This window comes from Nicotiana tabacum, chromosome 4, assembly GCF_000715075.1.
Source record: "Nicotiana tabacum cultivar K326 chromosome 4, ASM71507v2, whole genome shotgun sequence".
NCBI lineage: Eukaryota > Viridiplantae > Streptophyta > Magnoliopsida > Solanales > Solanaceae > Nicotiana > Nicotiana tabacum.
Genome location: NC_134083.1, coordinates 11,865,582 through 11,889,406, shown reverse-complemented (window position 1 = coordinate 11,889,406; position 23,825 = coordinate 11,865,582). Strand labels below are relative to the sequence as shown.

Genomic DNA, 23,825 nt, shown 5'->3' with positions numbered 1-23,825 from the left:
CACTGCTTAAAGTTGTAAAGCAAACTAAACTACTTGTCATAAAATTTTAGACCACAAGCTAAGGCTAGTTTCCAGATATAAAAAAAAAAAATTCATTCTTCTGTCCGTGAAGTGCATTTGTTACATTTGCAAAACTTTCTAAAAAGGGACAAAATAGAAAAAAGTGGGCTATTTGAGAAAATTAGCTGTAAATTAGTGATACATAATTAAATAAAATAATAATATGATAAAAATGTAAAAAATGGAGTAACAAATATTCATATATGTATAGATTTTAACTTAAATATATATAAAAATAATTTTTACATAATGGGGGTCACAGTGTAAAAAATTCTTTAAGTTAAACTAATATTTAAATAATAGCACATTCAACGCGGTAAATAAGGTAGACGCGTACTGGTTAGTCGGTACAAATGTAAAAACTATATAGGCTTGAGAGGGCCATATACTTAACAAGTCTCGAGTCTTGTCCCCCGCAAGATTTGAGTCGAATTCGTTCTGTGGGACCAGTAGGGGTCAGGCCAACAACAGCGAAACAACACAAATTGAGGTGTTCAACATTCTTCTTCTTGTTCAAGATTTTGACTGAAAAATTGACAACTTCTAATCAGACGATTCCAATGTATCAACCATTATCAGATCGGAGTTAATGCATAATCTTGAACATTTTCTCATCTGAAGGAGAAAGGCATTGGGATCCGTTTAATGGCTCGGATCTTCGAGTACTTCGTAGTATGTGGAATCGGGCCAGAGATTCGGACCTTAGATGGGAACAGAGGGTACCATGGCTCAGGAACTATGTATTTGCCTTCTCTTCTTGATCAGTACCCTCCTTCCAATCACACTCTCTACCCTCCCCCTCCCCTCAACTCCCTACTGTAAGTACTCCATTCCCCCTACTTTGAATTTAATGTTTAGGATGCTTATTTTTTGCAGTACAAGTCATTTTTTGCATTATTTGGAATGCAGTGTGTTCTACCTGCTGGAGTGGAATTCTACGGGTCGGGTTTTGATTCATATGATCCATCTACTTTTCCCAGGAGTTATCCTATTGTTTTGACTGGTACGCTACTAGCTTTAATATAGTATCTTCACTTGATTTTTTGGATGCCATTGACTGTATAAAAATCCCTTCAACATACTTATACTTGGTTTGGTTAGCACGTTTGTACTTTCCTTTTTGGGGGTTTGCAGCTTTATTATTGATCTTCTGATAAAACATTATGTCCTTGTTGCACCCCAAGGGTCTGGCCTATTAAAATCTCGAATCCATAAGCTTGAAATTCTGGATCCACCTCCGCAAAACACACTAGGTTATTTCTTCCCATCTGTCCAAGTCTTGGTGGACAGAATTACTTGGTAACTATTGCTGATGGAAGATAACAGGTATCCCATTGAATAGTCGAGGTGTGCGCAAGCTGGCTCGCACACCATCGTCATAAAAAACATTATGTCCTTATTACTAATGAAAGTGATTTAGTTCAACTATTGTTTTAAGGTCATCTTATTGAAAGGAAGACTAGTCTCTTTTTCTTTGCCTTCTGCTGTTGTCAGTTTAGCCTTTCCGCTTTCTTTCTTTTATTGGGTTGTGAGTTGTGACTAGTGAGTGATACTGGTTACAGAGGGTGATGGGTCAAAGATCTACGTCAGCTGCATCGCATTTCGGGATCCTGTTTGCGAGGATATTGCTGAAGCTTACCGCATTCCTGCAAATTCATATGCTGACAAATGCATCTGTCTTGTCTCACGTTCTCCCAGTTTTGGAATCCTTCGAGATGCACTGGAGGAGATTTTTGTGCTTTGTTTTTCCTCCTCTGGAAGCAGGTATGGATTAGAAAGCTTTGCTGGTTATGATATAATCAGTAATTGACACATATATTGCACATTGATTATTAATGATGAAAATGTATACCTTATATTTATGTCTCCCAGTGGTCAGCAATCTGTTTCTTATGAATGAAGAATAAGCTGGCCTTAAGATTATTTTTCACCAATATTCCCGCCTTAAACTAGGACAACATCTTCTCTGTTCTCCCTGAGTAACCAGTTCCCGATCTTAGTAGCTTGAGAGTAGTTTGAATCACTTTCCTATCTTCAACACCTCAATTTTTCCACCGTGATACCAGTATAAAGACTGACAGGTAAGGTTACCAGTAAAACAAGTGTTAATTGCTCCAATAACTTATGGTCGGGTCAGATATGAATTGCGATAAAAAAATTGTTTCTCGTTTTGTGGTGATAATATATAACTTTCTAGCATGTCAAGTCAAAGGGGTGAAAGTGTTTCTTTTTTTTTTTGATCGGTAAAGAACATTATATATAATAAAACCAGCAACTTATGGTCAGGAAATCTTCTACTGCTTCGTGAGGTTACATTTTAAAGAGAAGATCAGAAGTCCGTATTTACCCTATGCTTGTCAACTAGAGGAAGGATGGAAAGGAAGGGGATTGGGAAAACTTTCTCTACCTTCTTTGATTTCACACCTGAAAGTGGAAGTGAAGCGGAGAGAGCGCAAAATAGTTCTTTTCTTGGGTCCACCTATTTTCCTCCCCCTTTTCTCCTACTTTCCTGGCTTGTTCTTTTCCCTTCCCAGTTATGAATCAAGGATTGTATTTTTGCTTTTCTTGCATGTGCAAAAACACATGATTTAAAATAGTATTTATATAGCTTCTGAGTCGTACCTGACTCCAGTAAATATTTGGTTAGTAACGAAAAGTTGTTTTTTGCATTTTGTTTCATCCTAATTTTAAGATTTTATACTTCAAATGAAAGCGGAATTTCCATTTTATCATCCTGTGTACTAATGTTGTCAGCTCTGCAAACATTTCAGCAAGCCATTGTGGGATGTTGTAGCATATTCAGTCTCCAATGTACCTTTGCCTATACCTGGAAAGGATAGGGTGCTATTTTCTATTGAGAACAGCCTGCTCTCTGTTGAAGTTCCACCAAAGGAGGGCCTTCCTCATGCCGATGTATGTTTATGAGCATTTGTCTTCTTGAGAGTTTTGCCTGTTAAGGTGTCTCACTCGATGGTTGATTCAAATTCAATAAAGGATTGACTATGTTTCACTTGATGACAGATATCATTTCAGCCTTTGCTTCAGTGTTTGGATGTGGACAATGTAATCCAATTATTTACAGCTGTTTTGCTTGAGAGAAGGATTTTGCTTCGATCGAACATGTATTTCCTAATTGCTCTTTAGCTCTTGGAAAAAAACATAAGTAAATTTGTTTAATTTCTTCTATTTATATATAGTGCTGTTGGTATCCTCTCCTGTTTCTTGTGCACAACTTACATTTTAATGACGTGTGCACTGAGGCCTCGAGTTTGGTTCTATCTTAGCAGCTTAAAGAATTAGACACCCAGCTCTTTGCTAGCTTTTTGGTGCAACATGGCCTTGGTAGATGTAGATTCCATGTTATGATCGGGGGTTTGTACATTTGTAATTTTGAACGCACTGTCATAGTGCTGCTATACCATTTATAAAATGTGATTACTTATATAAAAAAGAATTAGATAGTCAGCTCTAATTCTGACACAGCTCTTTCTATTGATACATACTTGATGTGAGAATTGTTATATCTTGTGCCTGGAAAGGGCATAATCATTGATATTAGCAAAGCCTACTTCATATAACTTGCAGTTGTTTATTCTGTTTATTGAGCAGTATCTTTTAACAACTTTATATTGAAAATGTTGGTAATGTGACTTATGGAAAAAGATTTATAACCCTGTGAATTGTTAATTCTGGGGTTCCCGAAAAATGAAGCAGGCTTATAACTTGTTTTTATAACCTTATTAAGCAAATGTAATTGTGTGTGCAATAAAGCTGAAAATTTTTGGAGCAGGAAAGCAGAGCTCATGTATTTCTTAAATACTTTTGGAGATGCAAAGTGTTATATGCTGCAATAAGCTTCCAAGATTTTAGATTCTATGTCCTTAGTCCTCAATTTTTTTAGCGCTAAAACCCCCCTTAATTGGTTACTTTAGGTGCTTCAAAATAGTTGTTATTGGATTCTACTTTCTTTCAGCTTCTCTGTTTAGTGGTCTTTTCAGTTCTGGCTTTTAAGGTTTTGCAAATATTCGCAAGCAATTAACCTTGTGTAGCTGATTGTATACTGTTGGGATTCATGTTTCCTAATTTCTAATTAACTGATTTTGTAGGTATTCTCTGTTAACACTTGTATCAGAAGCCATATGCCATTTAATTTATCCATTTCGGTGGCAGGTGAGTTTTTTACTGGTTTATTGAATATTTTTGGGATCTATGGCTTGTGATTCCATTTTCAATTTACACACACACACACACACACATATATATTTATATATGTTCCCATGTGCATTTTCTCAATTTATATGTGTATATGTATGTATTTATGTTTGTCAATACGTATGTATGTCTGTCAATACGTATGTATGTATATTTACTATGCCCTATGCTACAGGGGCTTTATTATGTTTTGAGGTTTCCATGGACTGTCATCTGATTTGCTGATGTTTGTTGTGCTGAAGCATGTCTACATTCCATTGCTGTTTTTCAGTGGAGTAGACTATATTGATGCTCCTACGCCTTACATGATGGGCCTTCACTCTGGCGTGGATACCTATGGGCTTACAATGGATGGTGTAAGTTCACATAATGCTTATAAGCTAACTTAAACACTTAACTCTCCTTATTTTTTTCATTTAACTAGTCTCTCTGAATGTGCGTTGCACGTTTATCTCATGTCATTATTATAAAGTTTGTATTGCAAAATACTGAATTTTTATCATATGCATACTTTAAGAATTGTTTTTAGTTATAAGGGCATTTGAACATACATTATTTGCAATTCAATGTTTATTTTACAATTTTATCTATTATTTTAATTTTAGTTTTAGTTTTAAATAAAAAGATTTTGAACCTAAAAGTTTTGTTTGAGTATCTCAAAGGAATGTTTCCCTCACAAAAGTTCTAACTTCTTCTGTAAGTGAAATTCATGTCAAACACAATTTCAACTTCAAATTTAACTTAAAATACAAATTTTTCAAACTTCAACCAAATATGATCCAAATATAATCTTTTAAAATGAATAAGTAATCAGTATCTGCAGTTAACAATCGTAAAATGAATTTCTTTTTTGTTGGTTAACATTATATATTTTTTTCAAATGTTAAAAGATACTGTCAATAAACATACATACATACATATATATATATATATATATATATATATATACTATTAGAAGTATTATTATTTAAGAAAGAAAAGGAAAAATGGGAAAAACAAGGAACTAACTCAATGATGATACAATCGGTATAAGTTTGCTTGAGGAACACCCCTCTTTCTCTTCCTTTCTAGTGAGGGACAAAGTTCCGTTGTAAAAAGGAATCATTTCAAATATATTTTTTCCTCCATTTCATGTTCACACATTACTTAAAAAATCCAACACATCATGCGCATCTTCTTCATATACGTCTATAATTAATATTTATTTATATAAAAATAAGTGTTAGAGTTATAATCTCATTTGTAGAAATGAAGGGTTGAATTGCATAATGAGTCCTTTTTTATTTACTGAATAAAATTTAGGTAATCAAGTAAGATAAAATTAAGAGAAAAAGCACCATATATGCCTATAGACTACTGCAGATAATAGTAGAGCTATAATTCATATGGAATATCTTTCAAAAAAATATTTATTTCTTTCACTTGCAAGAACGTAAAATAGAACTTCATTGTAAACAGAGTGGATCGTTAAGAAGATTAATGTATGCAAAGAGTAGATGATATGAATATCTAAAATATTATGATAAAAAATGATCACTGGTGGTTTCTGAATATCAAAACAAAATTAACGATTTATTTTATTTACCAAACTTAAAATGTTTTGTATCCTACTTAGCAAATAATGCATAATGCCTTTTAGAATTTTTAGTTAAACTTATTCCCACCAACTAATCTTTGTATGCACGGGAATATGCATAAACGAAAAACAGATAATAAGCACATAATGAAAAACTAAAACATTTGTTTTGGTACTAATATTTGTTTACGGATGAATGCAGAAACGTGCATAGAGGATAAAATTAAGAATAAAAAAGTCATATCGATAATCCTAGAAAATAGACTATATTGTTGGACAATCAACTTTTTCTGATTACATATGTGGTTTAATATATGAAAGAGGTCCAACAATGAACCGCCAACTAAAAATGGTACTATTCTCCACAGACGTGAAAGTAACCAATATACTCATTAAAAGAAGAGGTTACTGTATACTCATAATTAAAGACACAGATTTGCAAGAACATAAATAATCAGTGAAAATATAAATACTGATTTATTAATAACAGTAAATCAAAATAAATATTAAAATATAACCGAGTGAAGTAAAGCAAGAATAACAATATCCGCCAAAATATGAACACGAAAACTAAGAAAGAAAGGATGAAGAAGAAACATACCATAAACACAAATGCACATGTATACTGACTCCTTAAAAGGAATGGTTGTGATTGTTAACGTTGGCTTGGTAAAATGAATAGTTGTGACCGGTAGCATTGGCTTGACAACTCTTCGTAGGAATAAGATTTTTTATAATTAGGTTATGTAAATTATGTAAAAGGGTATTTTAGTAATTCAACTTTTTAATTAAGGGCTTCTCACTTTTAATATAATATAGATAGATAATGAGATCACTTGAGTTATCATTTTTTAGATTAAACGGTCGTCAGTGTTGATGATATATGGTGCTTCATGTGCTACCTATTTTCTTGATAGTAAAGTAATTCTATTAATGAACCAGCACCAAGAAAGTGCTACCTGTATTTAGTTTCATATAAAGATGGCATTGTTCTTCGATTTTTTTTTTTTCATTTTTAAGCAAAAGAGGAAGTGTTTCATGAGATTTTAAGGTCTGGCATAGAAATCTCTGCAGCAATGTCTGCTTGGATAGTAATGGTAGTTTGATATGAGTTTATTGCATATGAATATGTGAGACATTGTCAGGGAAATTATAGATTAGCTTAGTGGTGTAGTGTGAATCCAGCTAGGTTCCATGCTGGATTTACTTTACTAAAGTTTTGCTTGGGCTCAGATATGTCAAGCCCGAGCCAGTATGAGCAAGGTTGAAGCAGATCCAAGCTTTATAGGTACTAGGTAGGAATTATTGCTTGGTAAATTCTAAACGACTTTCTTCTAACAAACTCATAAACTCACTTGTCTTTTTATTAGGTTGTATTTCTGTGTGGTAGGGTAGGTATTTTTGGCATTTCATCGGTGTTATAGAATGAAAAAATTTTGTGCCCCTTCTTGATTTTGATGGCGCAATATTAAGGCCATTTCTAGAATAACTTTTGATGTCACCTGTTGGTTTGTCATGATGCTGATTACTGTTATCACTTATCACAGTTTTTGTTCTTATGCTTTTTGGAGCTCCATCTTTAGCTTCTTACTGGATTAACTTGATCTCAGGCTTTGTCTTGTTGTAGTTACACACATAAGTTCTTCAAGCATTGACAAAATCTTTCTTAAAAGAGGAAAAAATGTTGACAACATATCTGAAAAACTAATAGTTTCATTCTGCTGATCTATGCTGAAGTGTTCACAAAGAGAAATTGAGTGGTTTCTGCATGTGCCTTTTCTCAAAGACATATACAGTGAGTATCAGGTCCAGACCACACATCTAGTTCCCTCGAGGGTGATTCCAAAATTTGATAGCCTTATCTTGGCGGGGAACTACGCTTAAAAGAGTCACTAAGAGCTCTGTGGATCAACGCACCACAGTAGACTTTATGATATAGGAGAAACAGATATGATGGATTTTAGATTGAACTCTTCCTCTAGAGATATATACACAAGAAACATAATCAATCTGGATAGTTACTGATAGAAATTATTAGCTACACCAGCTAATCTAGCCTTGAAGCCACTTTAGTAGGTTGTTAAAGTCAATTGTGTTATTTCTTCTTTTTGGCATATACTTATATACGCGGGTAATTTGTGCCCTTTATTAATAAAATTTCATTACTTTATCAGGAAAAAGAATTCTAAGTGTGTTATCTTTCTTTGAAGGTGAATGATGCATGTGCTATAAGTGGTTAAATAAGAGTTCACTTACCAAGCCCCAGGGCTTAGTTCAAGTAGCAAAGGTTGAGGGACTTGTGATTTAGGTCATAGGTTCGAGTTCTGTGCCATACGAACTAAGCCTGGTTTTTAAGTTGAGAAGAGTAGAGGGGCGGGCTCTTTTACCCGTGTTTTGAAGGCTGCGGTTGGTCCTTAGGTTTGGCCCCATACTGATTTCTCGGCCATTAAAAAGGGTGTACTTTCTTTTCAAAAAGATGAAGGTGTACTTACTAAACAGTGGTGAATTAGAGTCTGCTTCAGTATCATGTTGAATCTTGCAGCTGCGTGAGTGCTTCTTACTTAATTTACCATTTATCCAACTTTTTGATTTGTGCTTCCTTTGATGTTTTAGGTAGTTATTGTGGACCTTGAGCATAATCGCATTACCACAACTGAGGAGATTCCTCCCATACCAGAGCCAGAATATAGTTCACTGCGTGGTGAGATTATGAAGTTGTTATATCCAAATGTTGTTGGAATAGACCAAATGAAGGCTACTCGAGGAAATGTCTCAGATCAGTACCCACGAGGTGGCAACAGACCATGGGGACAAGAACACGACCTCCAAATTAGGTGATTCTTATGTGCCGTTTTACAATTTCTGTGGTTGCTTTTGTTTGCCTCTCAAGGAGGATACTTGAAATTGCTATGTTACGGTTTCATATAAAACTAACATATTAAGCCCCTATTTTTTGTTTCATTGCAGATTTACATTCTTAAAGTTCTTTGCATCAATACTTAGTGGCTACCGCAATTTCATAGTAAGAAGCCTATACTCCTAAGTCCTAACTGATTGATATAAGTGAAGGTACAACTGAAAATAACATTTGACATCGCTTTATTTCAGGAAAATACTGCAACACAGGTCTTCAACTCTCAGGCTTTTCTGAAGAAGCGCTCTCGGTCAACAAACCAGCCACTTGATCCAATGGTGATGTTGAAGTACCCATCTTGTGTTTGTAGACATACTGATTATTTAACTTGCTTGTAGTATAAATACCTGGTCCTTTATAAGATATACAGGTATCAACATATCAAAGAGGGCCTGCCAGAATGTAGGATGGGTTTTCTGACGATAATATTTATTTGTGGTTCCTATACATACAAACCTACTCATATGCATATATATATATATATATATATATATATATATATATATATATATATATATATATATATATATTTGATGGGATTCGGTTTATTTTAGTTGCAAATCACATAATATTGATTGTGCATTACAATTTCATCAATACATTGAAGGCTAATATTTTGACGAGATAGGGAAGACTTAGCTTAGGACTGAGAAGTAAGGAGACTCCAACGTTCATTTTCATTTTCTTTTTGTTTGTATGCCTATTGGTTTGATATTAGTAAGGATGAACATGATGAGCTTTGTCGAAGCTCGACCTGTAATGAAAAAGTTTTATCCTCACCCACCTGCTTTATTTCTTATATATCTGTATGTTACGCACACGCACGCATACACCTATACTTCCACGTGGTTTCTGTATGGTTATTGCTTCTAGTGTCACCAAATTCATTATTTTGTTTTTTGTATTTTGCCAACAGATAAGCCAGTTTTTAGATTCCCAGGGTTTCTTGGATTATTTGGAGAGAGGTCTTGGTTCTGACGAAAACAATAATAATCTCCTAGATAAGTTGCAAGATGCAATTGGCAGGGGTCAAAATCCTCTTTCAGTTCTTCCTTCACTTATGGCAGAGGCAGAGATCATAACTATATCTGATCCTGGTGTGGGAATTTCAGGTATCTTTTCTTATTATCGTGTTGTGGCTGAATCATGTCTGATGGACATATGATTGTTAGGATGGATACACCACTGATGTAAATTCTCCTTTCCTCCAAAAAATAAGGATCAGGTGCCAAATACTGTTATGACAGGTTTCCTGCAAATGTCAGAACAGAAGAGCAGGAGGAAAAGAGGAAGCAGATTCTAGCAGCAGTAAGTGGAGCGCTTGAATATTCTGGAAGGCATACTCCTAGGTATGTCTTATGTTTTATGTGGGGATTTCTCTGGATGTTATTAAAATTTTGCTTTTAAAGTTAAAACTAATATTCCCTCCATTACATCAGTTCACTTTCAGTACTTGCTGGTAATGATTCAAAGGCCGAAAGTCTAAGCCCCAGAGGGCGAGCTGTATGTTTCCTATATTTTGCTTGTGATTTCTGTGATTTGCTATTTCGTGTCTCTCAACCCAGTTGATTTTTTTTTTCTTCCTCACAGGCAGAGAGAGAACGTATGGTTTTGGACATAAAAGTTAAGCTTCAGGTGAAGTATTTTGTTAACCTTAAATCCTCCAAACCTTTTTTATCAGATGCTTCCTTCTATAGTATTCTTTCTCTTCAGTTGTACAGTATATCTGTATCAGATTCGTTTAAAATGAAGATTGCAGAAGCACTACCAGTAAGAGGGGTAGTTTAGAATTTAATATTATTCCTCATGCTTTGTGCTCATCTTTCCTGATAATTTGCCTTGCCTTTCCTTAGTATTACTTCCATCTTGACTTGTTCCACATGGATCGGATGTTCATTAAAGTGGAAGCTATTGACTTCTGTGTTTTATCCTTAAATTCCTTATTCTATTTTTACTATAAAGTTGGATCATGAAACAAAAGGAGTGGGGTAAGGAAGATAGTGGCATGTCTATTTAGTTTCCGTGACAAGTAATTATGCGTCTTTTATTGTTGTTTGATAGGATTTGATGAAAATGATATCTGTTTTTTTGTTTTCCAAATCTGGAAGAGTGGAAAAGGCTGGTTTGTAAGCTGCATTGTTCATTTCTTTGCACTTATGTTGTCTGTTTCGTTATTTCTTTCAAATCCGGTAGTGTAGGAAAGGCTGGTTTTTAGTGCTGTCTTGCTCCTTGCTTTTCACTTTGTTACATATGAAGGGAAATAATTCAAGCTCGTTTTTCCTGCCTGCGCCTCTCCATCTTCTTGGGTAGATAATCAGTGCCCTTTCATTTAGACGGTGAGTAGTTTTTGTTATAATAAGTTAATATTAAGAGAACTGGAGGAGTGAAAGCTACATGACTGTAAGTATGTACCCATCCTATTGTTATGGCATGACTGGAAGTTTGTACCCATCCTATTGTTGTGGCATGTACATATAGCTGATATTAACCAGAGTAATATTGAACAGCAAACAATCATATAGAGAGCTTTTTGAGTTCCTATTATCTTTCATACACAGATTCTTCCTGAACTCGTGATGTAGTGTATTGGTGTTCGTCCACTTATCCTCCACTAGAGATAAAGGTTTGTATGCACCCAAGGGTGTGGCCTACTGGTCAATGAAGTGAGTGAGAACCATGAGGTCTCAGGTTCAAATCCCAGCGGAGGCAAATACTAGGTGATTTCTTCCCATCTATCCAAGCCTTGGTGGATAGAGTTACCTGGTACCTGTCCCTGGTGGGAGGTGTCAGGTATCCTGTGGAATTAGTCGAGGTGCGCGCAAGCTGGTCCGGACACCACGGTTATCAAAAAAGAGATAAAGGTTTGTATAATTAAGTACAAAATAAATATTATCAAAAAGGTTTAAAAAAAGGAATTAAATCTGTCCTGCTCCCAGGCCTTTGGTTCAACAGCAAAAGGTAATAAGTGGTAGGTGCACTTCACAAGTTCAAAACCTGGTTTTTGCACCAAGTCTATTGACTTAAGTGGAGATGGGTAGAGGGGTAGGCCCATTATCCCCGAGTTTCAAAGTTGAAACAGCTGATTTCCTGGTAATTCAAAAAAGAAAAAGAAATTAAAGCTGTGCTATTAAGTCCACTTATATTAGAGCGCCCTCCTCATGTTAAAACTATGTGTTGCATGTGATACGGTTTGTTTGCTTCCAAATAGTATGTAAATTAGATATGAAAATAATGCACTAGGGATATACGTCCCTGGCTTGGCTTTAAATTGCATGATCTTTTATTAGATTCAGTACTTTGAAAAGCTTATTTGACTAGTAAAGATATGCAGTTGTTAGCCAACGATACAACAGCTTAAGGCAGGTGATTCTACACTTATTATTTGACAAGGTGGGTGAAGTCTATACATTCTTCTGGAGAGACCAAATACTCATGGTCGTCACATAACTTTGATCATATTGTGTGTTTTCTGGATTTCTTAGGAGTTGCAAATAGTAGTGTTATTTATTCTTTTATTTTACATAGCATTTCCTAATAAATGATGCTATCTGAACTTTCTAGTATTTGTAGCTTCTCTAGTTTCCTATTGGTCTTTTAATGCTTCTCAAAAATACTTCGTGTTTCCAATCGATAAATACTTAGGTTGTCCTCTTTTTTTTTTGAGAAAGGTAACAGTGGTATTATAAATCTCCAGCACAAAGACTGCTGAGAACAATATTTGGAGTTCAAAAAGCAAAGGAAAAGTAATCCTTAATCTTCTTACACGGATTCAATAATGTCTAATAAAGATTCTGCCTCTTCAATGATAATTTATTTACACCAAAAATAAAGTAAAAGAAGACATTTCATCTTGATTTTCTGATTTGGCTGCTACTTTCTTCAAAGCATCTTGAGTTCCTTTCCTTCCAAATTGTCCACCAATTACAAGCAAGTACTGTTCTCCACCATGTTTTCTGCTTAGCAGTATCTCCCATGGACCATGGTGTTCCAACAAGCCATGAATTCTCCAGTAGACTTTGGCATAACTGTTTTTTCAAATGCCAACAAGTTAAACGAGCGGTTAATGTTCTTAATTTCTTATACCTTATAAAAAAATGTTCTTAATTTCTTACTAGCCAATTCTTCTAGTTTGACAATGCAACTTAAAAATCCATTTAGTTTCCAGTAGATGGATAGTGTGTATCTACCCTATTTATCTCTTAATTTTCTTTGCATCTCAAGGCAAGGAAGTGTGCTTGAACAACTTTTGAGTCTTTGGTTCTAGTTGACTCTATCTGGTGCGACAAAAATTTGCACCAACTTTACATGGGAATCTATTGGCTTTTAAAAGAGCTCTCTTGTAAGGTAATACAGTTGATTATCATATTTAGCTTTCTTGCCAATTTTTCCCCCCGATTCCGATGCCCGAAAAGGATCTAGGTATCTTTTGTCTGCTCTGTACATGTGCCTGCACTCCTGTGGTGGCCCCGTGGATGCCTCTTACTCTATTGATGAAAGAAAAGAAACTTCTCAGATAGACCTTTGATTCCATATCTGATTTGCTTTTCCTTTACGCAGGGATTGTGGGTACGCCTTGTGAATTTGGGACAAACTGATGATCCTCTTTCCTCCTTTGAATATGGAACCATCCTTGGTATTTTTCAATAATATCCCAGAATTATTGGCTTTTATGATTAATGCTGGTGTCACCTATATCCTACTGTCCTAGCTAAAGAAGAACTGGATAATTGGCTGAAAATTTTGTTTTCTTATCAGCATTGATTGAGTCAGATGCAGAAGGAATTGGCGGTAGTGGTTTCGTTGAATGTATAAGAGAGCACATTCATTCAGTACGTAGCTTCAAATAAGCATTGTTATGTAATCAGTTTGGCTTGTTTTGTGCACTGACTCCTGCCCGCCTCTCCACCCATTCATAGGGTTTGAACTGTCAATTGTCAGAGGAGCAGTTTATTGCAGTCAAAGAACTGGTAAAGTGACACTTTAACTATTATTCATTTGATTGAACTTATTGAGCCCCCCCCCCCCCCCCCACAACAACACACACACATCAAAAGAAAGGGGAGAAGAAAGCAAATGAGCTTTTGCAGACTGCTCCTTCGTTTGGGAAAATCATCAGTATACTTTGATGACAAAATAATTATCTTCGCAAAGTGACTTATTTTGCAAATTGTAATTCCTACTTTTGAGTGATACTGCTGACAATTTCTTCGGTTTTTCCTTCTGAGATGCCCTTTTTATTGCCAGACTCCTTACCTGTCACTAGAAATATCACAAGCTACAAGCCTCAGTATTCCCTCTTTTAACAAGTTGGCCAAGAGCTCAACAGGAGCATTCGTGATTTCATGGACTCAACTTGTCTAACATATACTCTTTCATACAACTGCAGCTGAAAACAGCAATTAGTCGTGCTACATCTAGGAATGACATGGCAACCGTCAGAGATGCCCTGGAAGTATCTGCAGAAATGTACAAGAAGGACATGAACAATGTCTCAGACTATGTTCAGCGACATCTTCGTTCTCTTTCTATCTGGGAGGAGCTACGGTGTGTTTCTGTCACCTAATACATCATAAGTTGATGTCTCAAAAAATACGTCATAAGTTGATGTCTGTTTTTCTGGTGTCATGTTAAATTAGACGGAACAATTAAGGTAACAATAAGATCATACATTTCAATATATGACCAATCAAAGGCCCCTTGGGATTTGGTCTTGTGGTGAGAGTGTGTTGTGTGGGTTAGGCGCTGTCACGGGTTCGAACCCTGTCACAAAAGCCTGATATTTATGTGGAGAAGGGCCTAGTAGCTGGAAGTTCTCAAAAAGTATGAAAAGCTGGAGGATTTGTACCATCATTCCGGTGTGGTTGCATTCTGTTCAACAACCCAATGACTTTATTTCTCGTCAAAGTATTCTTTCTGGAATTTACCCCTACAAAAGTGTTTGAATTCCAAGCGCTTTCCTTCATATTTTCTTTAGGATATTCGGCTTAAAATTTATTTCAATCATCGCAACTAGCCTTTATTGATTGGATTTAAAATTTAGCTTCCATAAGTTTCTCCAAACTAATAACTGGGACTTTGAGCTATTAAACCTATCACAATGGTTAAAGGGAGAACTTTGTCCTTTTTCCTAGTAATCACTATGCCTCAACCACAAGGGTGTCTTTATGGATTGTGTGCTGGTAATTATGTGTAACTAAGAGGAGGTTCATATATTCTTTGATTGTCTTTCAAAATTGTTTTTCTTGCTTGAGGAATCTGCGTGAGGTTTCGACTGACATCTCCACCTTCATTTTGCAGTTTCTGGGAAGGATACTTTGATTGTCTACTGGACCGCTATTCTAGCAAGTAAGCGATTTATTTAATGTGTTACAGAGAAGTTTATCACACTCGTGTTATCTGAAATGCTTCATTTTGGTATATTAACAAGCCTTACCTTGTCTTCATTTCCAATTACAGTTACTTGGATTGTCAATTTGATTTCTATAAATGAATTACTGAAGCTAGAATGCGACATGTAGATTACAAAAAATACAGCTTGTCATTAACTGAATTGCAGCTTAGATACCAGCTATGGTTGCTTTTTTCTTGGTCTACATTCTTATTATAGTTTGTCAACTTATCTATCATTGCTTTTCATGTATCCAACAATATTGTTAAAAGCTACTAAGCTGAGATAAACACGTGTTAAAGTACATTTTTGTTGTTTCAGCACATAACATGAAACTCATGGAGACATTTTCCAACCCTATGTTTGAGTGGTACAATACTTTTAAAAGGACTAACCCTTGCTTACACACTACTCCCCCACATACAATGCAGTCCCGTGGTCTTGGCATCGCCGTCCTTAACAAGTCTCTAAGCCTTGTTTGTGCTGCCATTTTCAATTATACACAGATTTGACCCAAAAATGGGGAAAGTAGAGGAGAAAAATGTATGCATCATATTCATATCTATGTTCTCTTTGTGTCAGGTCAACTAATTATGCTACATTGGTGACAACGCAGCTCATTGTTGTGGCTACTCACATGGTACAGATTACCCTCATTTGGAAAAGAGAAAGTTGTTCCACCCGTTTTCTTTGTCACACATCTGTTGCTTTTGGGATGATAATTACTCTTCTGAATATTGGTTTCTCTTCCCTTGTTTTTCTGAAGGCTGGCCTTGGACTTCATGACACTGATGCATGGTACATGATTGAAACAATAGCTGGAAAAAATAACATTGGGTATAAGCACATTGTGAGTTACATTAGACTCTTCCTTATATGCCCCCAATCCACCTCTCTCCTTTTTGCTGTTACGTTGTAGAGGTGTTTCTGTAGTTTTAATGTTTGCTATGGCTTGTTAAAATGAAAGGTTGCCTATGATATTTCTATCTGTTTCTTGCTATAGTTGTGTTAATCTATCTCACATGGTTTGCTGTTATCAAATTATACACCTATTATCGCTATATAAAAACATCAAGCCGCTAATAAATCTAGAAATTCCAAGTGAATTGCTGAATGCTCTTTACTATATTGAGTCCCTCATTGCTAACTATAAAAGGAGAAACCGATAATATATTCCACGCCTCCCTTTCCTGCAGTGACCAATCTGCCTTGTTGAAGGCCCATGCTTATTTTGTGGCGTATCTCCACCCTAAACCATTCTTATATTCGGCATATAACCCCTTTCATATTTTGCCGTTCTGTCCTAAATTACTTGTTTGGATCTCTACGTAAAACATTATCGTTTTAAATACCAGCCAACTATAAAAAACAATATCAGACAGGCTAGTTAGCTCCCTTTTATCCTGGACATCACATCCAGAATGCAGGAGTCCTGTGACTGGACTGACATAGTTTTTTGTCTTTTCATTTGATTTTAACCTATTAATTTTTTGGCTAACTTTTCATTTGATTTAACCTATGGATTATTTATCATAGCTAACACTTACTATTAATCACTTGTTGTCACTGATTATTATGTTATTTTTACGTGCATTATGAGAATCATTGAAGTATGTTTTAGCTGTGGAAGATGATGTGCTCTACTTTATGCTGACCTTCTGGACTACATCATTTTCCATTGTCCATTTACAGCCTTGTAGTCCATATAAGTAAAAATTGGTAGCATTTGCATGCTTTAAACATGTTTATTGCTCAAAGCACTTGACACCATGTTTAGAACAAGTTAATCTTCGTGGAAAGGAAAAAAAAAGAGTAAAGGAAAGGGTCCTAAAAGATTGAATAATGGACTTCCACGTGGCTAAACTTCCTTTCTTAATTTGTTACTTTTCTAATTTTTTTTGTCAGATAAAACTCCGTGGATATTTGTCACATGTCCGGCATATGTTTGTTGGTTACTGGGGAATCCACTCAGTTAAGTTACAATCCGCAGCTACCTTGGGATTGCCGTCCCCACGAGCACAGGATGCATCTGATGATGCTCAACAACCTGCTGAAGCATCTGGTATCGGAAGAAGCTGGGTCCAGAGCATGTTCAGCAGGGATACATCAATAAGAGCCAAGTCTTTCAGTCGCGTTGGCAAGTGGACCTCTGATAGTAGCACTTTAGGCATGTAGTTTTCATTCTATTTTACATAATATGTTTCCTCAATGTTGCTTGCTGAGATCTGTTTGTCTGCTAATTTCAGCTTCAAGCGAGAATGGGACTCCTCGAAAACAAGATCTGTCTGCAGCTGGACAAAAGAAACTGCAAACCAGCATCCGTACTCTAAGGGGTCATAATGGGGCAGTTACCGCTCTACATTGTGTGACGAAAAGAGAAGTGTGGGATTTAGTTGGTGACCGAGAGGATGCAGGTTTCTTTATTAGTGGAAGCACAGACTGTACGGTAAAGATATAATAAGTGTTATTGAGACTGGATGTTTGCTTATGATTACCTTTGTTGTGGTTCAATTTGTGCCTTATGCTGTAAGATCCAATACTTTCTTTATTTAGTTATGAGATAACGAATTTCTAGTTTTAGCAAACTCCTAATTTCTCTTTATGAATATTTGAATGATATGGACCCGATAGAGCAGAACAGATACAGATGACACATAGAGCCGACTCCAACTAGTTGGTTTGATATTGAGCCATAATGTGATGATAATGATTTCCATATTTCCTTCTGCATAGCTCCACACCCCCCCCCCCCCCACACACACACACACAGCGCGTGCGGACACACTGTATATATTCTATCAAACCAATTGGCACTACCCTCACACTAGAATTACATGCATTTAATGTTCTCATAGCAACATGGGAAAACTAACATTGAAGAGAAACAAGAGTCAATCAATAGATGAGTTACCTGCTGTGTATGACATGATTATCTTCTAGAGATAGAGAGCAGCAGTAGCATATTCACGTGTTTGTGATCATGTGCCGTCTTAGTTATTGCTCTGGCAAAATTTATGCAGGTTAAGATCTGGGATCCTAGCCTTCGTGGTGCTGAACTTAGGGCTACTCTGAAAGGGCACACAAGGTAAATCATATGCACTTTCTTCTTCTCATTGCCGGTGATTAGCTTATTGCTTTCAACTGACATATAGGTGGCATCATCTCTTTCATTTTCCACCATTTTAAGTTAAATGTATTCTCCTCCTATTTTCTATAATTTTTTCTTCTGTCTTCTTTCTAGGACTGTAAGGGCAATAAGTTCTGACCGAGGGAAGGTCGTATCAGGATCCGATGACCATTCTATTCTTGTATGGGATAAACAAACAACTCAACTACTTGAAGAGTTGAAGGGCCACAATGCACAGGTTTCATTCAATCTCTTCATGTTGGATTTACTCTTATCCATTTGTTCGATATCCAATAGAGAATGTCTCTTTGATGTGGCAGTTTGTTTGCTTACCTTTTGGCAAGTTGTTTTATTTTGATGGACTTAAAGTGAGCAAGTGCAGAATGTAGTATATAATTTTAAACATAAAGGAAGAGTAAGAAGGAACCTAGTTGTTTGATGGGCTTTGATTTTATCATTTCACTTTCTAACAACAATTTTTACTTATTTCTTCTTAAGCAGCTCATTAAGATATCCACTTACATTTATTATCTCAGTGTACAATGTGTAGATGTAACGTAATATAACCCTTCTGGTGATCTCATCATTGTGCCAATTCATTATCTCTTCTTGTAGGTCAGCTATGTACGCATGCTTTCAGGTGAACGAGTCCTTACAGCTGCCCATGATGGGACTGTAAAGATGTGGGATGTAAGAACAGATACTTGTGTTGCTACGGTAGGCCGCTGCTCTGGCGCTGTTCTTTGCATGGAGTATGACGACTCTACGGGAGTCTTAGCTGCTGCAGGCAGAGATGCGTATGTCACTTCTATCAGCTGTATTTTAAACGAGCTGTTCATTATGCTCATCTGAGACATCATGTAAAAACTGCTTTTTATAACTAAAAATGTTATACTTAGGATTAGTTTTGAGGGATACGGAAAACTAATCTACGTATAAAATTCTGCACGATTTATACGGTGTTTAGTATCTGGTATAGAACTCTGTATTACTATAGTAATCTCCACATGACTAACATAGTGTTTTATTTCCTGTATTAAACTGATCAAAATTTATATGGAGTTCAAATTGAGAATCAAACGAGCATTACTAATACTGTAATAACTTATGCTGGAATCTGTGTAGTACTTTTATATGATATATTATATGGAATAAGGATATGTGTATTAGCAATATGTGGATAGGAGCATCTAAAAACAAGGATTAAAGTAGGACTTGGATTTATTATTATTCACCACATGGCAATCCATGCAACATTATTCTCCACATAACAATCCCTACATTATAATCCTTGCATAACTAATCCGTGATCAAATGACCCAATATTGTATTAGCACAAGCCTGACTGCAGTGTATTTCCGTTTAAAGGGTTGCGAACATTTGGGACGTTCGTGCTGGGAGGCAAATGCACAAGCTTATGGGACATACGAAATGGATAAGGTCAGAGAAGGTTAAGAGTTTTTATCTTTTTCCTTTTATGCCACGTCTCTATGATGATTAATTGAACGTGTAGTTTGAAACAGATCAATTAGAATGGTGGGAGACACAGTGATAACAGGTAGTGATGATTGGACGGCACGAATCTGGTCTGTTTCTAGAGGACAATGTGATGCGGTGCTAGCTTGCCATGCTGGTCCAATTCAATGTGTGGAGTATTCTTCATCAGATAAAGGGATAATAACAGGTCATGACCAGTAAATAAAGCAGTATTCTGTTTGCGAATTTACTTTTATTGTTTCTCAGGGTATTATTATTTTTCATCAGTGGTGTTGATTGTAAAATCTTGAATAGCACGTCCTAAAGCGTGGCAAAAATATTCTCAGGTTCAAGCGATGGTCTCCTGCGGTTCTGGGAAAATGATGATGGTAAGTTGATTGTTTAATTCCTCTGCATGATTCACTCTATCCCTGGCTTAATGGACAATTGGCGATTTGCAGTGTCCCCTTACAGGGAGAATGTTGAATTGCATGTGAATCCATCCATTGTAGTTTATTTCGTCATAGTGACTCTGTTTTTCCCTTCTTCCTAAATACTTGTAAAAAACATCTGACTCCCTGATGGCTTTTGGAAAATCAAATTGTTCAGACAGATCGCCCATCGCTTTTTGCATTGTGAGTTATGCTTTAGCTGGTTTATTCGTTGTTCTGTACTTCTGTATTAGATGCTAATATGTTGTAAGTGATTAATGGCATGTCTCTTTCAAATGTGAGATTTTTCCACTGTAATATTAATGATAGTACAACTGGACCTGACCTTTTCTTTTCTTTATTATATCAAAAGAATCGGAACTCTATGTCCAATTTGATTTATGGTAAGTGTTCAAACTTATTGTGACATCCTAAATTTGGGAAGCATGAAAATTATCATAAATTTAAAGAATTTGAATTCATAAAATTATTCTTAATCAACCCATGATGAATTTTTTCTTATCAGAACAACAAGCCTATCATCAATTTAATGTTGTCTTGTCATGCCACAAGTTTGATATTTCAATGTACCCAGAGCTCCCCGAGAATTCTTGCTCCATGAATTGGAACTGACAGTGAAGTGTCATGGTTAACACATCAGATTTTACATGTCCCTTTTAGCAACCTGACCTTAGAGTCCTCTGTACAGGGATGGGGTTTTACTTCTTTTCTGGATGCCATTGTTAATATTGATTGTCAGATGTGCTAATAGTTTTAGAATTTGTCAAGTAACACGATCACACAATATTTTATGAACAATATGCTTCTTGCTTTGCTGGAAAGTCTATGTTTGGTGTGATGGTTGATAAGGGTTGACATTAGTGAATTTTCTTCTTGTCCACAGGGATGAGTGGACGATGAACTGGTTGATTGACTAACTAAAGCTGTTTATTTTGTATGTAGGTGGCATAAGGTGCATTAAGAATGTCACCATCCATACTGCTTCAATATTGTCCATTGACGCCGGGGAACACTGGTTAGGAGTAGGGGCATCCGATAATTCAATGTCCCTCTTTCACCGTCCTCAAGAGAGACTAGGTGGCTTCTCCAGTGCTGGTTCAAAGATGGCTGGATGGCAGCTCTACAGAACACCTCAGAAAACAGCTGCAATGGTATATTTTTTGTATCAATCCTGAACCTTTTTATGTCACCAACACATCAATAAATTTATGTGTGTTTTTGCATCATTAAGTCCCTTCTATAAGAGAGAATGTGTTCAGGTTTTTTGCACTATTAAGCCTTACTAGGAAAGCAAGAGTCCAATTCTTGACTTCTCACCCACAAGAGCTGCTAGCTAGTGATATTAATCACCAGCTAAGCATGCTGTTCTTTTCCTTTTGATCCATGTAATCTCGTATGCCCTTCATGTAGGTTGCTGAGACTTGTAATCCTTGACTTGTTTAGATACTCCTTCTATGAAAGAAGGGTACTTGGGGGTTGTTGCATGGTGATCTTTGAAAATGAATATGATCGCTGTGGTAGCAAAGACATGACATGCGATGGGAATGAACAAGTTTCAGAGCTTTTGAACAAACTGAACTTTCGCACATGAAAGAATGATACTTGGGGGTTGTTGCATTGTGATCTTTGAAAATGAATTGGAGAAAATAATACATATGATTAATTTCTTTGGTGTAAATGAGTATTACAGTGACATGTATGTTTGCTGTGGTGACCTCTGAAAAACGATGAGAATAAACAATTTAGAAACATTTTGAACAACTAAACTTCTTACCTATCTTCTTTGGCCAAGTAATCTCAAGAATATTGATAATTTCACTTTCTTCATCAGTTCAACATATGTACTCAAGTCTCAATGTATGATTACTCATGCTCGTGAAATATTAGATTGATCAGTACCCTGTACTTGTTCAGTTTATCATATGGCACTATGTAAGCTTCACTTTGACCTCTGATCACTCTTGCTCTATTACATGCAGATATATCTTTAACCCAACTGGTTCTTTAAAATAATGATTTCTTCATTGCACCCTGCTCTTTGTCTTATGCTGCATTTGGGTTAAGAGGGTGGGGTGGGGTGGGGGGTGTCTTCTTTCATCAACTCTAGCAATCATTTCCTTCATAGTGTATGGTACAACTTGTAAGGAAACACATCTGATTCCTTTTCTTCTCCTCTTATGAAAGAGAAGATGCAGGATACAAAATGAAGGTCTGGTGGCTTAGTAAAGTATTAGACCCGTATTTTGTATCCTGCATCTTCTCTTTCATAAGGTTTCAGTTGATTTTGAAAGAGGTCAGATGGGGGTCTCCATGGAGAAGGGTGCTTCTTTGTTTAGTAAAATTTCTCATCGATATGTTAGGAAAAAGAAGGTTTACGGGCTTGTGTTTTGCCAAAATCATTTTGGCTTCCATCATGCGCCTTGTTTGCGCAGTTGACCAAATCTAGCCTTGCCCTGTCAGAAATGACAACTTCAGTCTCCACTATTCCAGTTTTCCTGTTAGTTTTTCTTTTTAAAAAAAATTTCTTGCCTTGCCCTGCTGCTTTGCAAAAGATTAGCTGCAGTATTAAATAATGTAACATTTTCTCCAAGTTTTGATGCCATCATCTTTTATCTTCAGGTACGATGTGTGGCCTCTGACCTTGAAAGGAAAAGGATTTGTAGTGGTGGACGCAATGGGTTGCTTCGACTGTGGGATGCTACGATAAACATCTAGGTTTTCATAATTGTACTTGCCTTGACGGTTTCAATGGATGATCAAGAAGGCTTGTGGTTGGGCTGGTGACCTCCGTCTCACATGGTAAGGACGACTGTCGCATTTGCTAGAGGATTAAATGTACAAGTTTGCTCTATTTTGTTCAGCTAGCCACTAAATACATGCATTGCCCATGTATCTTGTATGAATTGTTACAAGCTCGTGTATTATTGAACGTTTGTCTAAGTTATAAAATCTGTTCCAGAGATGTTTCTTTCAAAAATCTTAGCTCGATCAATTTATAGGGGCATCTTTATAAGTTTTTACAAAGAACTATTTCTGTGATTTTTTATGGCATTAAAGTCGAGCATCTTTCTTTTGCTTTGTCCTATACCATTAAACTATTTTTTTGTTGAGGTAGGCTTAGTGTTTAAATCGATACAAATGATGAAAAGCCATAAAGCAACAAGCTTGTTCTCAAGAGTAAACTACCAAAAGAATATACTAATATAATGAAGAAATGAACCATCATGGCTTTGGAGCCACAGGTGGAAGTTAGTTCATTGGACGTACGGATCAGGAGGCTTCTCTCTAAGGTGGAAAGCTCCAATGTGAACTCTTACATCCAATGGTGTTGGCAGCTTGCATTTTTTTTTTTTTTTTTTTTTTAACAAAAGAACCATGGTGGGGGTTAGGCATAGACCCCAACCCGTAGATAATCAAAAAGGATAAGTACACGGAGGAGGACATAGACCTTAGCTTCCAACACATGAAGAATGATACATATCACTCTTATAAGTTGGGAGGACTCCTCCATTACACTTTGTACGCATTGAGTATTACATGATGAAACTATACACAATGCTGCAAAAATAATCAGCTTTATCTAGTAATAACATCATTAGTAACAAAATAATACTTCCTTG

General features: G+C 36.2%; 1 protein-coding gene across 1 annotated transcript; it reads left to right on the top strand.

Moving 5' to 3' along the window:
* Window positions 1-565: 565 nt before the first annotated feature.
* On the top strand, window positions 566-23,182 carry LOC107811481 (DENN domain and WD repeat-containing protein SCD1). Its single transcript, XM_016636416.2, is given in 32 exon segments — window positions 566-859; window positions 862-878; window positions 970-1,063; window positions 1,623-1,824; window positions 2,832-2,973; window positions 3,082-3,182; window positions 4,167-4,230; window positions 4,515-4,628; window positions 8,462-8,682; window positions 8,816-8,870; window positions 8,957-9,040; window positions 9,679-9,874; window positions 9,982-10,111; window positions 10,202-10,265; window positions 10,353-10,397; window positions 13,320-13,395; window positions 13,518-13,591; window positions 13,679-13,729; window positions 14,149-14,306; window positions 15,060-15,107; window positions 15,733-15,790; window positions 15,917-16,000; window positions 17,056-17,317; window positions 17,397-17,596; window positions 18,171-18,235; window positions 18,392-18,515; window positions 18,893-19,074; window positions 19,646-19,717; window positions 19,801-19,961; window positions 20,101-20,142; window positions 21,148-21,356; window positions 22,825-23,182. Coding segments are annotated over 32 exon segments (3,645 nt in total). The 5' UTR covers window positions 566-705; the 3' UTR covers window positions 22,921-23,182.
* The last annotated feature ends 643 nt before the right edge of the window (window positions 23,183-23,825 follow it).